Raw genomic sequence first — 13,952 nt, forward strand, 5'->3', positions numbered from 1 at the left:
GGAAGAATCAAATCATTCCAGCTTCTTTTACCCACAACCTTACCTCCAAAATAGTCTCAATTATGGCTCTTTCCTCAAACTTTGGCCACTTTTACTTTTCAATTCTGCTTTCCTTATTCATCACTTTTCTTTATTTGCCACCTTTTTATATCTTGGTCCTTTTTTATTTTCCTCTCAGTCATCAAAATGCAACTAAATATCTCTCCTTTCATGTTTTTCAGGGAACACCCAAAGATGGATTAAAGGACATGATATGTACATGGACTAGGTGTGGAAAAGATGGACAAGTGAGAATGGGTTTCAGGAGAGTCATAATAATTACTTCACAAGCCTGCAAGGACTCATCAAAGACCACAGATCAAAGCATAAGCAAAGAAAAAATTGAAAAGCAAATATATCCAATAATGGATAATTTTATTTATTTTTCAAAAATGATTTTGCTGAAGTTTTATTGAACTAGTTAAAATAGAATATGATGTTTTGTTCTAGTTTATTTTTAGTAGAGATGAATAACAGTGTTAGTCACTTTCTTTCCTAATTTTTTTGTTAAATCTAGTTTTAACAGTGAAGGGAAATCCCTGTGAGGAAATCTTTCTACCAACACAGTTTGCCAAATGCTCCGTAAAAGTGATGACTATCTCTTAGCCTCCTTTCCTTCTTTGCTAATAATTAAAGTGTCTATAGATCATTTTTCATAGAAATAATATTTTACTGTTTTCTGCCTTTTCTTTCTATTCCTAGAGTTTATCACAGTGCATGGAACATTGTTAAGTGTTTAATAAATACTTGTTCACTTGACTTGGGCTATTTGTATTCCTCTATGAATCCTTTCCAAGTTATGGTGTAGAATTTTACAAAACTTCTGGACAATCTAGGGAAAAAAAAGATTAATTTGCTACCTCTGCATTTCATAATCCTGGACTCTGTCTTATCCACATTTTTTTTTTTTTAACCCATCTTTAGCAAATACTCTGTTGTTTAAAAGAATGAACAAAATAAGGCCTTTTGGAAGCACAGTATGCCTATCCCAGGAAAATGTTCTATCACAATGGAAATAAGGCTTGCTCACACTCTTTTTCTGAAGGATTCAATTCATAGATAATAACAGAATCTTCCAGGAAAAACTGGACTGCCCTCATAAGAGTACCAAACTCTCCATAGTGCAGTACCTGTTGATTGGGGTGGTTGGATTAAGGGAATCATAAAACTCAGTCATCCTCTATTTTCCTCATAGAAATCTAACTCAGGGATATTAGGAATATAAGATACTTTTTACTCTCTGCCTACACAATTCCAGGCATTAGCAACCTAGCTAGATATTCCCACAGTGACTTTAATTTAATATCAGGATCATAATACTAGTGGATTGTATATTTCTCAGTTATCGGAGGGACCTAGTTGTATGTCTGGGGTGAGTAAGTCATATAACCAAGTAATCACTGCTCTTTGTCAGCAATCTTTTGTAAAAATCTGTGAGGTGATAGGAACTAATACTTCAACATCACTTACTTGTGATAACCTTTTTATCTGGCTCTGTTTCTTTAATTCCCATAGATGACTTGGAGTTGACTAAATGTTATAATGTGAAAAAATGCTGACTCAAGTATAGATCTGCACTTACAATATGCTACCTAGACCAATTTCTACCAGATATGTGTTTTTTCTCAAGGTATTATGTCCTTTGTAGTCCTCCCTTCCCCCATAAGGGTACTACCTAACATTTGTCTTTATTTATTTATTTTTTCCTTTTTGTTTCTGATCACTTTTCCAATTTCTTTGTGATGTTAGCCTGAAGCCACAAACATGTCATAAATTTTACAACAAAGGTAGCTGTCTCCTGGTATCTTCTGAGGACAGATACCAATTTTAGCTGCTGTTTTCAGCTGATACTTTGTATACTACTACACAAATACTTTCCTAACCTGGATAGCATGTAGCCTGTGTCATCTCCCTCTATTACAGTAAATTCAATTCACTCAAAATTTATTGCCTTCTAAATAAAAAAAAAATTCACATAGGATACAAAAACATAAAAAAAAATCAGAGTTTTTAATTTCTATTTTATTGGTGTGGGGGGAACAGAGCAAGAAACAAGCATACAGCCAAGTGAATATAAGCCAATTTCAAGAGGGAAATAGCACTAAAAATTAAAAACACATAGAGAGATGGGTAAAAATAAAGAAAAATGATCATTAAAGAAAGGAGAATTGAAAAGTAAGTGTGGCCAAAGTTTGAGGAAATAAAGAGCCATAATTGAGAAAGGCCACGAGTCAAAGATCAGGAGATGATTTCAATAAGTGGTGTAATCCAAACTGATCTAAGAAACAGAAGTGAGAAAACAGAGCATCCCATATATAGAAAACATAGCCTGTGTAATGGGCAAAGATACAGAAAACAAATGTAATGCCGAGTTTGGGTACAGTGGATAGTCCAGTTTGTATGGAATATAGAGTATATGAAGGAGAATAATATGAAAAAGGTATTAAAAGTTGGACTTGGAGTAATCTTTAAATACAAGGTAATTTTATTGCAGAAGTAATAGGGAGCTATTGATGATGCTTCAGTAAGAGAGTGACATGGTAAAACCAATATGTGGGGAGGTATTTGCTATTCAGTTGTACTATCAGTAATAAGTTCATATGATTATCATCCTACTTTCTATCTCAAGATGCTGATTGAATTTTTCTGAATTAAAATTCTCAAAAATCCTACATCAAGAGGAAAGATGGAAATGGTATAAATATTAATATATGTGCTAGCCTTTCTGGTAAGCAATTACAAATATTAACCTCACTTGAGCCTTACCACAATTCTATGGTGTAGATGATATTATTCTTATTTTTCATTAAAAGAAGTTGAGTTAAACAAAGGTTAAGTGACTTTCTCATGGCCATATAGTTAATAACCATCTATGGCTGAATTTAAACTCAGGTTTTCCTGAAGCCAACATAGAGCTCTTTATTCACTTTGACACCAAGTTGCCCCAAATAAAATGGGAATGAATAGTAATATGAATAATATTTAAAAAAAAAAACCCACAATGGATAATACAAATATACCTAGTTATCAATACCTACCTTTCCTATTCTCTCTCTACACTAGCAAGGCAGATATACTTCACTATATTTTCCATTTGCGAAAGATTTCCTTGTCTAATTTTATAATGGGGTAAATGGGACTCTATGTTCACTATAAATACCCTAGACTCCAAGGTATACTAGAAAGAACATTACTTTCTTTCAAAAAAAATACTATTTTATTCTTCCAAATACATGTAAAGATAGTTTTCAACTATCTTTTTTCTAACCTTTCCCTCTTTTCCTGTTTTCCTCAGTTTCCTCTCTGTTATATGGGAATACTAATTTTCCTTCCTCTCACCTCCCTCTTCTGCAAGACAGCAATCTGATCATAGTTAAATATGTGTAATTCTTTTAAACATATGTCCATATTTAACATGTTGAAAAGCCCTACTTTCAATGGAAAGATATATACCTATAGCTATAGCTATAGCTATAGATATAGATATCTCCCCATTCTGTGTTAAACTTCTTCCCTATCTGCTGCAATTAAGAGGGGGGTAGAGTTCACATGTATACTATACATCACAAAAGCAGAAAAGGGAGCCACCTATGCTAATGTGAAGCCAGCCTTGCATATATAGGTATTTTAGGACTCAGCTTCAGCTTCAATTATCTTGTAACATAATCAACAACATACTGTAAAAGCTGAAAATGAAATTTCTTCAATATTTCCTGTCCCTAAAGTACTTTAAGACTCAGGAAGGAAAGATATCATGTCAAAGTGCTTATTCCTTGAAAAATCAATCTGACCAAATTCACTATAAAGTTAAATTATAACTTGCTACCAAATAACAGTTCAAGCAGTTACCACCTCTTTATGTCATTCCTCTGAAATTTAATAATAATTTTCATCATTTAACATAAGATTCTAACAACTGAGATTTAAGTAATGAAAAAAGATAATAGTTAACCTTATCTTTGGAGCTCCAATCTAGCACCGTATTCCTTAATTTGGATTAAATCCCAAGAACAGGAACTGCGAATGCCAAAGTCCCAAAAGAGTTATAGAAAGAAGTTATACCACACAGGGCCTCAACAAGACCTGAATGCAAATTCATCCTTAGACACTTACTAGCTGTATGACCCATGGTAAGTTACTTACTCTGTTTTCCTCAGTTTCCTCTCTGCAAAATGGGTCTACTAATATCACCTATATATTAGGGTGTTGTGTAGATCAATTAAAAAAATTTAAAGCACTTGGCATACATTAAACACAATGTACATGTTATTTATTATTAGTTACTAGAACAATAATTAAATGAATTCCAATTAGAAATGACATGACTTACCCATCTGGGGGAAAGAGAGTTTGTACCATATGATAATTTAGGTTGAAATCTAAGTCTATATAGAAAAAGTGCCACAATAAATTTGAACTTTATAAACTTTAGTAATAGTTGCAACTACATCACCTGTAAAAGGTTTTTATTCAGGAAATTTATTTAGGAATATCTTCATCAGTTTTAGATAACATAATTATATTAGATGTAATTATAATGTAAGATTTATTGAATTTTTCTATTAAAGATGTATTTAAAAAGAAAAAAAACTTTTTCGTGGTAGGACAAAATTAACAATGGTAAAGGTGGCTAAGAAATCCTTTTAGGTACAAAAAAAAATGATCAGGACTCATTGATTTTAATCCTCTGATCTATTCTCCAATGGCTCAGTCTCAATGTTAATATAGTTTCATAATTCTCACTGGTGGAGATAGGGAGTATTAGGAAAAATAAAAATGAGGAAAAAGTCCTATGGAACTTGGTGCTATTTATGCTATCATGAGGTCCTGGTTTATTTTTCCCCTTTCAATATGTAACAACAACAACAACATTACTAATTAGCAATGATGATGATGATGATTATGATGATGATAATAATAATAGCTACTATGTATTTTGGGCAGCTAGATGACACAGTGGATAGAATGCCAGCTCTGGAATCAGGAAGATTTATCTTCTTTAAGTGACTAGCTGTGTGACCCCAGGCAAGTCACTTAGCCCTATTTGCCTCAATTTCTTCATTTATAAAAGGAACTGGAGAAGAAATAGCAAAACATAGCTGTATCTTTTCCAAGAAAATTCCAAATGAGGACATAAAGAGTAAGAAAAGAATGAAAAAGGACTGAACAACAATAAATCCAAGACCAAGAAATTTGGACAAGACTAGCCTTTCATTAAAATTCTACCTCAATTCTTCACTGTGGCAGAGTATGCTATACAAATAACTTTAGGTTCTTGAAAGTTGTGCCAATGAAACTCAAAGAGACTCTAGCAGGTACTACCATAGCAAAATACAATAAAGCAGCAAAGTTTTATTAAGCACACATTGCATGCTAGGCACAGGGTTAAGCACAAGGGTTACAAAACAAGCAAAAAAATAAGTCTATCTTTGTCCTCAAGGAGTTTACATTCTAATGAAGAAATACAAAAAGGAGCTGGAAAGGAGAGCAGGTTGTAGAGAGTATGGGGAGTGAGAGCACAGTGTCCAAGTCTAGAAACTCAAAGCAGAGGCAACAAATGAATGAGATTGGACTGGATATCTCCTTAAAATGAAGTTTTAAGTTGATTATGAAGTATTTCTTTAAGAAAGGTCTCACATGATTGCTACTTGACTAGAGGAAAGGTGATGATGCAGAGGAGGCAGACGAAGAATGCAACTTTCCTCAATGATAGTATCCCTTGGTTATAAACTCTTGGTAATATTGAATTTTGGATTCACAGGAGGGCAATACAAATGCAGGTTCAAGGCATTTACCCAGTTGTAATTAATATAAAAACAAAGGCTACAGTTAGAATACATGTGACTTCTGAAAATATAACCACTTAGGCATCCTAACTCATTCTGATCCAGGACTGTACTTGCTGCACACAATCCATCATGACTCAGCCCATTCTTCTAGTATTACCAACTGACCCTGAGCAGCACACCATCCTAAATTTTTAAAATGGGGATAATAGGGGTACCTAGGTGGTGCAATGGGTAGAGCACCAGCTCTGAAGTCAGGAGGACCTGAGTTCAAATCTGGTTTCAGACACTTAACATCTCCTGGCTATGTGACCATGGGCAAGTCACTTAACTCCAATTACCTCAGCCAAAAAAAAGGGGGGGGAGGGGGAGATAATAATATCACCTACCTCACAGAGTTGCTATGGAGATGAAAAGAGATAATATTTGTAAAAAGCCCTTAATACCATGTCTGGCACATAGTAGGTGCTAAATAAATGCCTATTTCCCTCTCTCCCTTCTTGGTATCTTCCTAAGAAAATGTGGAGTGAAGTGAAAAGCCACAATGTCAAACATCACAGAGGGAAATAAAACAAAATTTTAAAAACCCAAATCTATTTTTTAAAAGATACAGAAAAAAAGATTATTAAAAAAAATATCAGAAATTCAGCCTTACATATCTCCTGAGTTTGGGAGTTCTATGCAGCTGTGGGATAAGCTGATAGATATCTTGTCCATATAATGATATCAACCTTTCTGCCTGTAAAATATCTATTGGAAGATTCCAAAGATCTGTCCTTGGGGCTGTCTTGTTCAATATTTTTTAAAAGACTTTAATGCAGCCATGGATAGAATGTTTACTGAACTTGCTGATAAAAGAGAAAGAAGGCTGACATATTGGATGACATAATTGGAAGTTCCTGCCTCCCCCCAAAATTCTTGGTAGACTAGATCAATGGATCAAGCCTCATAATATTACATTTAATAGGTTTAAATTAATATTTTATACAAAGAATGTTCTATTATTTTGTCAGCTAGGGAACTCCCATTGTGGGAACTATTTTCATTGGCAAACTATATAACCTCTTATAACTTACTTACAGAGATCAACAAAATATTGACTTAAGGTCCTACATGAGTTAAGAATGGGCTTTAAATTTTAAAATAAAACAAAATTTGATTTTAAAATGTAAAGATCATTCTCAGCTAGTGGGATAGTACAGTCAATGTTAGCTATCTATGATGACAAAGTCCTATTGTTCAGGTCAAAAACTCAATTGCATACGTACAAGATGAAAGAATCATTGCTAGAAAGCAGTTCATGGGAGAAAAGGTCCAAAGTAGCAAGCTTAGTTTAAGTCAGGAGTGACAATTTTAAAAGTTATGCTTTTTTTAGTAATAGAACCATACTAGAGAGTAGAGGGAAGGTGTTGATGTGCTTGCCTCTGTTCAAACCACGATGTCTTTAGTTCCAAACACACCACATTTTAGGAGGGACAACAACAAACTGGAAATTTAAAATAAGGGAACTGAAAAACTGTGCCATATAATAGTGAATCAGTCAATAAATATTTAAGTGCCTACTATGTGCCAGGCAAGATGCTAAACATTAGGGCTACAAAAGAAAGACAAATATGCTTCCTGCCCTCAAAGAGCTCAATCTTGTAAGAAAGATAATGTAATAATAGAAATAAAAGTTGAAATATGTGAAGACCAAGATAGCACCCTGGATGTCTTAGAATCAGCCAGAGTCAGGAAAAGCAAAAGTCCTTGGTCTTTAGGGGTAGAAATGAAGGGGATGGATGTAAACTCTCTACGACTTCCCTTTTCCTCATCTACTGCCAAAGTGACCCTGGCTTGTCTTACTCCACCACCTAATCCTTCCTACAATTATCTGTATAGACCAAAAGATTGAGCCAGCACAGAATAGTGGGAAGAGCCATTTTCTAAGCATATGCTAATAGAGTATTGGCCAATAAGTAATTAACCTTAAGTGCTTGGTTGTCTAATTCCAGTGTATCTACTCAGAGTTTCAGCCCTTTACAGATATACATATACATATACATAATAAATTCTTGAGAAACACTTCCTGACTATTGGTTGACTGGAAGAAGGATTAGAATTTCTTCTTCATATCAGAGACCAGAATTAGTTAAAATAAATGAAAGGTCTAGAAAAGCAGAATTCAGGTCAAGAGAAGGAGAAACTTTCTAACAATCAAGAGTTGTACAAGAATAGAATAAGTAGCCTTGGGGCACAGGGAGCCATCGATCACTGGAAGTCATCGTTCTGAAACAATATAATCACTGATGAAGATGCTATTCAACTAAAAGTAGCCTCAACTGATCTTGAAGGGCCTTTCCAAATGAGATTCTCTGATATACATGACACTATGCTTGGCATATTACATATACATATATATTCATAAATATAATACCAATTCTCTGAGGATTATCATCCTATCATCAATATAGTCTTTTCTTGGTTCTAGTGCTAAAATCTATCAAATTAATCTCATTGTTGAAAAGTTACTTAACTTTGCAACGAGAAGCAATAAATGTGGTAGGAAAAGGAGAATCTCATCCACTTTGAATCCTAGATCTTTATCCTAAGACAAAATAACTTTTTATTACTAAATGACTGAACCATGTTATATAAGATTGGCATTATTTGCCCAGGAAGATATACTCCAATGAAGTTTTATTCGATGGTCTCCCTTGAAACTTAAAGAAAAAGAAAAAGAAAGAAAGAAAAGAAACAAAAAGAGAGAGGCAGGAAAGGAGAAAAGTATCATCTAGGAAATCACTTATATAATGAAGATAACAACCTGTTGATAAGTACAAGAATTTGCTGAGTAAAAATGACAAAAATGAGTTTTTCATATTTTGGCTAAATCCTGCCTATTGCAACAAAATTCTACTAGCCAAGTATAAAGGAGGAGAAAGAGGCCCACCATTATGTGTTAAAGATACTCAAGTGAATCATAGTACTTTGCTGGCATTATAGTGGAGGCTGTACTACAAAGCTTATGTAATAGAAAGGGCAAATTTAATTAGTCCTGAAGCAAAAAATAAAATACCTTCCTCTTAGTGCAAGGGAGAAAGGAAGTGAAAGAAAATCAGGCTCTTACCTTTTGTAGCTATTCGTACACACTGGGTTTTAGTTTCCTGTTGAAGGTGTAAAAAAAAAAAATGAAAGAAAATATAATCAATGTACATTTCAAGCTATTGCACTTATCAAGTAAGAAAAGGCTTTAAGACCAATCTAGAGTAGCAAGAATTGGATTTTGGACACTAGATGGTTAAATTTTTCCAAGATTGAAAAGGGAAATATTAAAAAAACAAACAAACAAACCACAACAACAACAACAAAAAAAAAACCTTTAAATAGGACTTTACAGGGTATATGTAAGTATTGGGAGAATTTTGCTTTCAATCTCTGCAATCCAGCAGCAAGAAAAAAATCATAGTTCTATACATGGTCAGGGTAAAAAAAAAAAAAAAACACACATACAACAAACCACCTATGCTTAATTGAAAAGCTGGTACCACATTCCCACAGATCATGTCCACAAAAGTTATGTGTCCCCTAGAATCCCCTGTGACCTTTTCTTTTGTCCTTATATACTATTTCATACAATGATCTCTTTGGCTTCCATGATTTCAACTATTATCTCTATAATAATGACTCTCAGATCTATGTATCTAGCCCTAGCCTCCAATTATATAAGTAATTATAATTATAATTATAATTATAATATGGCCCATAACATCTTAAACTCACCGTATCTAAAATTGAAATCATTATATTTCTTCCCAAATCTTCCCCTCCTCCAAACTTCCCTTTTACTTTAGAGGGCAGAACCTTCTCCCATTTACATAAGATTATAATCTAGGTGTAATCATCAATTCCTCACTCTTAATCACTCTCAATATCCAACCTGTTGCCAAGTCCTGTGGATATTTCTTTTGTAATATCTATCACATATACATCCTTTTTCTTCTTGGCCACTTTTACTAATCCTGAGCCAGGCCCTTATAACATACTTCATAACTGGCCAACTGCAATAGTCTTCTAGTTGGACTTGATTGTCTTCCTAGTCATCTGTGAAATTAATCTTCCTAAAGTTTACAAAGGATAACATAATGTCCTTATATTCAGTAAATTTTAGCAGTTCCCTATCATCTCATTATGAATTATGTGTTTTCTGCTCCCTTCTAGATTTATTTTGGATGGAGATACATGCAGAGGCCATAAGCTGGATAACCTGGTAGACTTTTAAAATTCTTCTTCTTTCCATTCATCCAGTAGGGGGAAAATTAAGACTAGCAAAAAAGTAGGAATGCATGACGTATCTCATAAGCTTTTCTTCCTTTTTAAAAGATTTTTATAAAAGAAGACATGGATTTCCCGTTTCCAGATTTCTTTTCTTTTATCCACAGTTTGGGCTTCAATCCATAAAAAATATGAAATTTAAAGAAAATAGATAATAAATCCTTCATTTATCAATAAGCATTTATTAAGCTCCTACCATATGCCAGGCTCTACAAAACAATGCCCCAAATGGAACAGTCCTTGTCCTATATTGCAATAAATCAAATATACATGTATTATATGTAGATGTGTATGTGTATGTATGTATGTAAAGTACAAAATTGCAATTCTCACTCCCCCATCTCAGTTGAGAATTATCATAGAACATAATTACATATGATAAAAATTTTGATGCATAAACAGGATACATTTTTATACTATAATCCTTTTATGAAGCATAAATCTTTTAATTAAGCTTGGAAAATATATACAGAACTGGTTGAGTAAACAATTTAACCATACCACTAGGGATTTTAAATATCTGGAGAATATCAGTATCATAGCAATTATATACAGAAGATCTGCACAGAGGGGAACTGGTTCTTTCCTTGCCCTTCCCCTTCAATCATGTCTTACGAGCTCCAGACTAGAAGGAAACTGCATCTAGTTAGGAACAATGATATATGTAAGAACACATGGATATGGGAAGATAGTTACCCAAAGAAGGATGTTAGTATCAAGGAACATAACCTTTCCCTCAGAGAAGTGTTCTGGGTATGAATTCAAGAAAGAAACAGATCTCAAGAGCTTAGTTGAGCATCTTTCTCAGTAGAGATGCTATACCTAATAGTAACTATGGAGGGATGCTCCCTAGAAAGAAAGGACCAGGCCAGGCAATATCAGGAGCTGGGAGTTACCCTTTGTCAAACATGTTTTCTTACATCTATGCCTCACTTCCAATTAATTTTAACTTTAAGGTCACTCTTTCCAAAGATTCTGTGTATATTTAGAGAAAAATGAACCCTGGGCTTTTGAAAAGGAATATTCCATATCTTTAAAAACAAAGCAGCATCAACAAAAGCTACATCACTTAAACAAATGCCTTTGGTAAAAAATTATTAGCTCTACTGGCTGATTTTAAAGCATACCACTAGGGGTTTATCAACTACAAAGTTCCATTCACAACTCAAGGCAGCAGTCATACTCTGGGAATCTGAAGATAAGGGAACAAGATACTAGATATGTGGGATTGGGGAAAGCCTTAAAAAAAAAAGAGAGAGAAGTTCATTCTCATTTTCTAATATACCTCATACTCAAGGATTTTTTTGAGGTGATACTAAATCTTAAAATATAACAAATATACATTTTCCCTACAAGTATTTTACTTTAAGTAAAGTGTTTTATCATTCAAAATCAATCTTAGATTGTTGGTTGATATTAAAAATCATCTAGAATAATTTCTTCAGCAAGTAATAATTAAAAGTATACTAATCTTATTTAGTTCTGACCTGAGGTCTTCATAGCAAACTGAGAACAAGAGATTATTTCTGGCTCTAATGAAAACCTAAAGGGATTTTGCTTTCCTGAAAGCAATCACTTTTAACTACATCAGTATTCCTTGACCCTGTTGCTGATGTGAACCACATCAATTTTAAAACTCTGCCAAGATAACTGTGAAGTATATTGTCACAACTTTACACTTTAGATGTACAACAGTATGGTCACACTAGCAATTAGAAAGAAAAAAATTCCTCTCAAATCTTTTAAGTAGTAGTATAGAAAACCCTTTCCCAGAAAGGGGCATTCATTAACACCCTTTCTCATATCACAGATTAAGTCACTAAAGTTAATTTGCTATCTCTCACCTCTTAAAAAAAAAAAAAAAGAACTATCTTTTGTACTAGGGTGTCTTTACATTCTAAATGGAATATAAATTTTTATACTCACTGCTTTATCAGTGCAACCAACTACCTTCAATACAGTAAGAAGTTTTCAGGTAGGAGGGGGACATTTTGTTTTCTTTGTATTACCAAGCACACATAGATGTAGAGAATAGTTTCTTTCATAATACCTTTGGGTATATTCCCTTTGTTTCTTCTCTATCTACTCTGAGCTAAATATTTCCATAATTGGAAAGATAAAGATTTTATTTTAAAAATATTCAATAACTATTCAGAAGGTTTGGTTTCTCACAGGGGCTATAGAAATCCAAATGGAAGAACATGACTTCCCTCTAATTAAAAGACTACAGCTAAGATCAAATTCCTTCAATCCAGTGATTCATCATTTAATTTCACAGATAATCCTTTAGGATTTTTACAACCTGAAGGCACTCCCCATAGAGCTATACATATCTAAAAATGTAATCCTTAAATGGATTTTAAAACTTGGCAGCTGCCTTCTTGTGCAACTCTCTCTCTCTCTTTCTCTCTCTCTCTCTCTCTCTCTCCCATCTCTCTGTCTCTCTGTCTGTCTCTCATATACACACTTTCTGCTCCTATCTCTCTCAAAACATTTCTATTTTAAGAAAGAAAACCATTCAAAAAATAGCATGGGGTAAAATAGACCTTTCTCCCCAGAGAACCACAGTGGTATTTAACTTCTTGTGTTTTTCTCTTCAATATTCATACAAGACCAGTAACAGTATTCAAAAACAACTGTGTCCAAAATGGATAAAGGGAGGAGGTAACCAAGGAGATGCAAAGGCCTACTTTTCTAGCTACACAGCAGTTGGGCAATCTAGAGGCAGCTTTCTTCATGGACTCTGTCAAATGTACCACAGGCAGCACATTACTTTGTAATCAGTAGATTTTTACTTTGTTATTTTCTATTTGTTCAATACTGCCTGAAAAGTTTGCAACATTTTATTAGCCTGCTGAGGAGTACGCATTTTGTTTATCCTACAGTAAATTTAATCTTTTGAAGTGTGCCACCACAGAGAAAGGGGGCAAGAACAATGGTGCATATTTACAGAGGGTGCAGAAACACACTGCTTAAATCATTTTACTCAAAACGGCTACTGTGGGCTTTTATTAAAGCCTCAACTAGAAACAGTTACTAGGAAACGGGAGTTGTGTGAGATATGACTGGCGTGAAGCCGTGGCCTCACAGTACAGAAATATGCCCAATGGTAGAGGCAACAGCACCACCATACACTATAACTTTTGACTAATGCTGTCTCGAATCTCTAAAAAGCCACTGGGCATTTCCTAGAAGCAGTGACAAAGAAAATGTGGTGAGGCGCTTACCTTCTCCACACTGCTCATAGCCTGAAAGTAGATGTTGTAACCTTTCCGAGGTGCTAGAGGAGGGTTCCAAAATCCTTGATATGTTCTATTGTCACCAACAGTAAACGGGGCAGGTTCAGGTAGATTCCCAGGGGGTAATTCGGCAGCAAAGTAATATGGTGAACCTCCACTCATGGCATTCTGGTAGGTGATGGGGACCTGGTAGCATTCCATTGCTCCTGTTTCTCGCTTGGTTCGATGGGGATGTAATTCTTCCACCACAATTTGATAGGCACTTTTAGGTCACAAAAGGAAAAAAAAAAATGACAATATTGCCAGTTAGTTATACTAAAAGTTGTAAGGCATCTATAGATACTTTAAATACAATTTAATAATTCTAAAGAAGGGAAATGGGACATTCTCCAATCCCATATACTAGATATGTGGAACAGGAAGCAAATGACACATTTTTATGTGTCTTTACATTAATGTAATTTTATTGTCTCAAAACTGTTTATTCTTTTAAACAATTGTTCTTAGTGCAAGCAACTTTATTAGCATTGCTATAGAATGATAAATGGGCTTCTACTTCTTTCTTCCCACATGA

The 13,952-nt window shown here is 34.2% G+C and overlaps 1 protein-coding gene across 1 annotated transcript in view; it reads right to left on the reverse strand.

Moving 5' to 3' along the window:
* PTPRK (protein tyrosine phosphatase receptor type K) overlaps positions 1–13,952 on the reverse strand; it is a 539,585-nt gene that overhangs the window by 118,816 nt on the left and 406,817 nt on the right. The window contains exons 11-12 of the mRNA XM_051997718.1: positions 13,367–13,640; positions 8,935–8,971 (exon numbers count right to left, since the gene is read on the reverse strand). Of these exons, the coding sequence (XP_051853678.1) occupies positions 8,935–8,971; positions 13,367–13,640 (311 nt within the window). The remainder of the gene's footprint in view (positions 1–8,934; positions 8,972–13,366; positions 13,641–13,952) is intronic.

Source organism: Antechinus flavipes, chromosome 4 (assembly GCF_016432865.1).
Source record: "Antechinus flavipes isolate AdamAnt ecotype Samford, QLD, Australia chromosome 4, AdamAnt_v2, whole genome shotgun sequence".
Classification (NCBI taxonomy): Eukaryota; Metazoa; Chordata; class Mammalia; order Dasyuromorphia; family Dasyuridae; genus Antechinus; species Antechinus flavipes.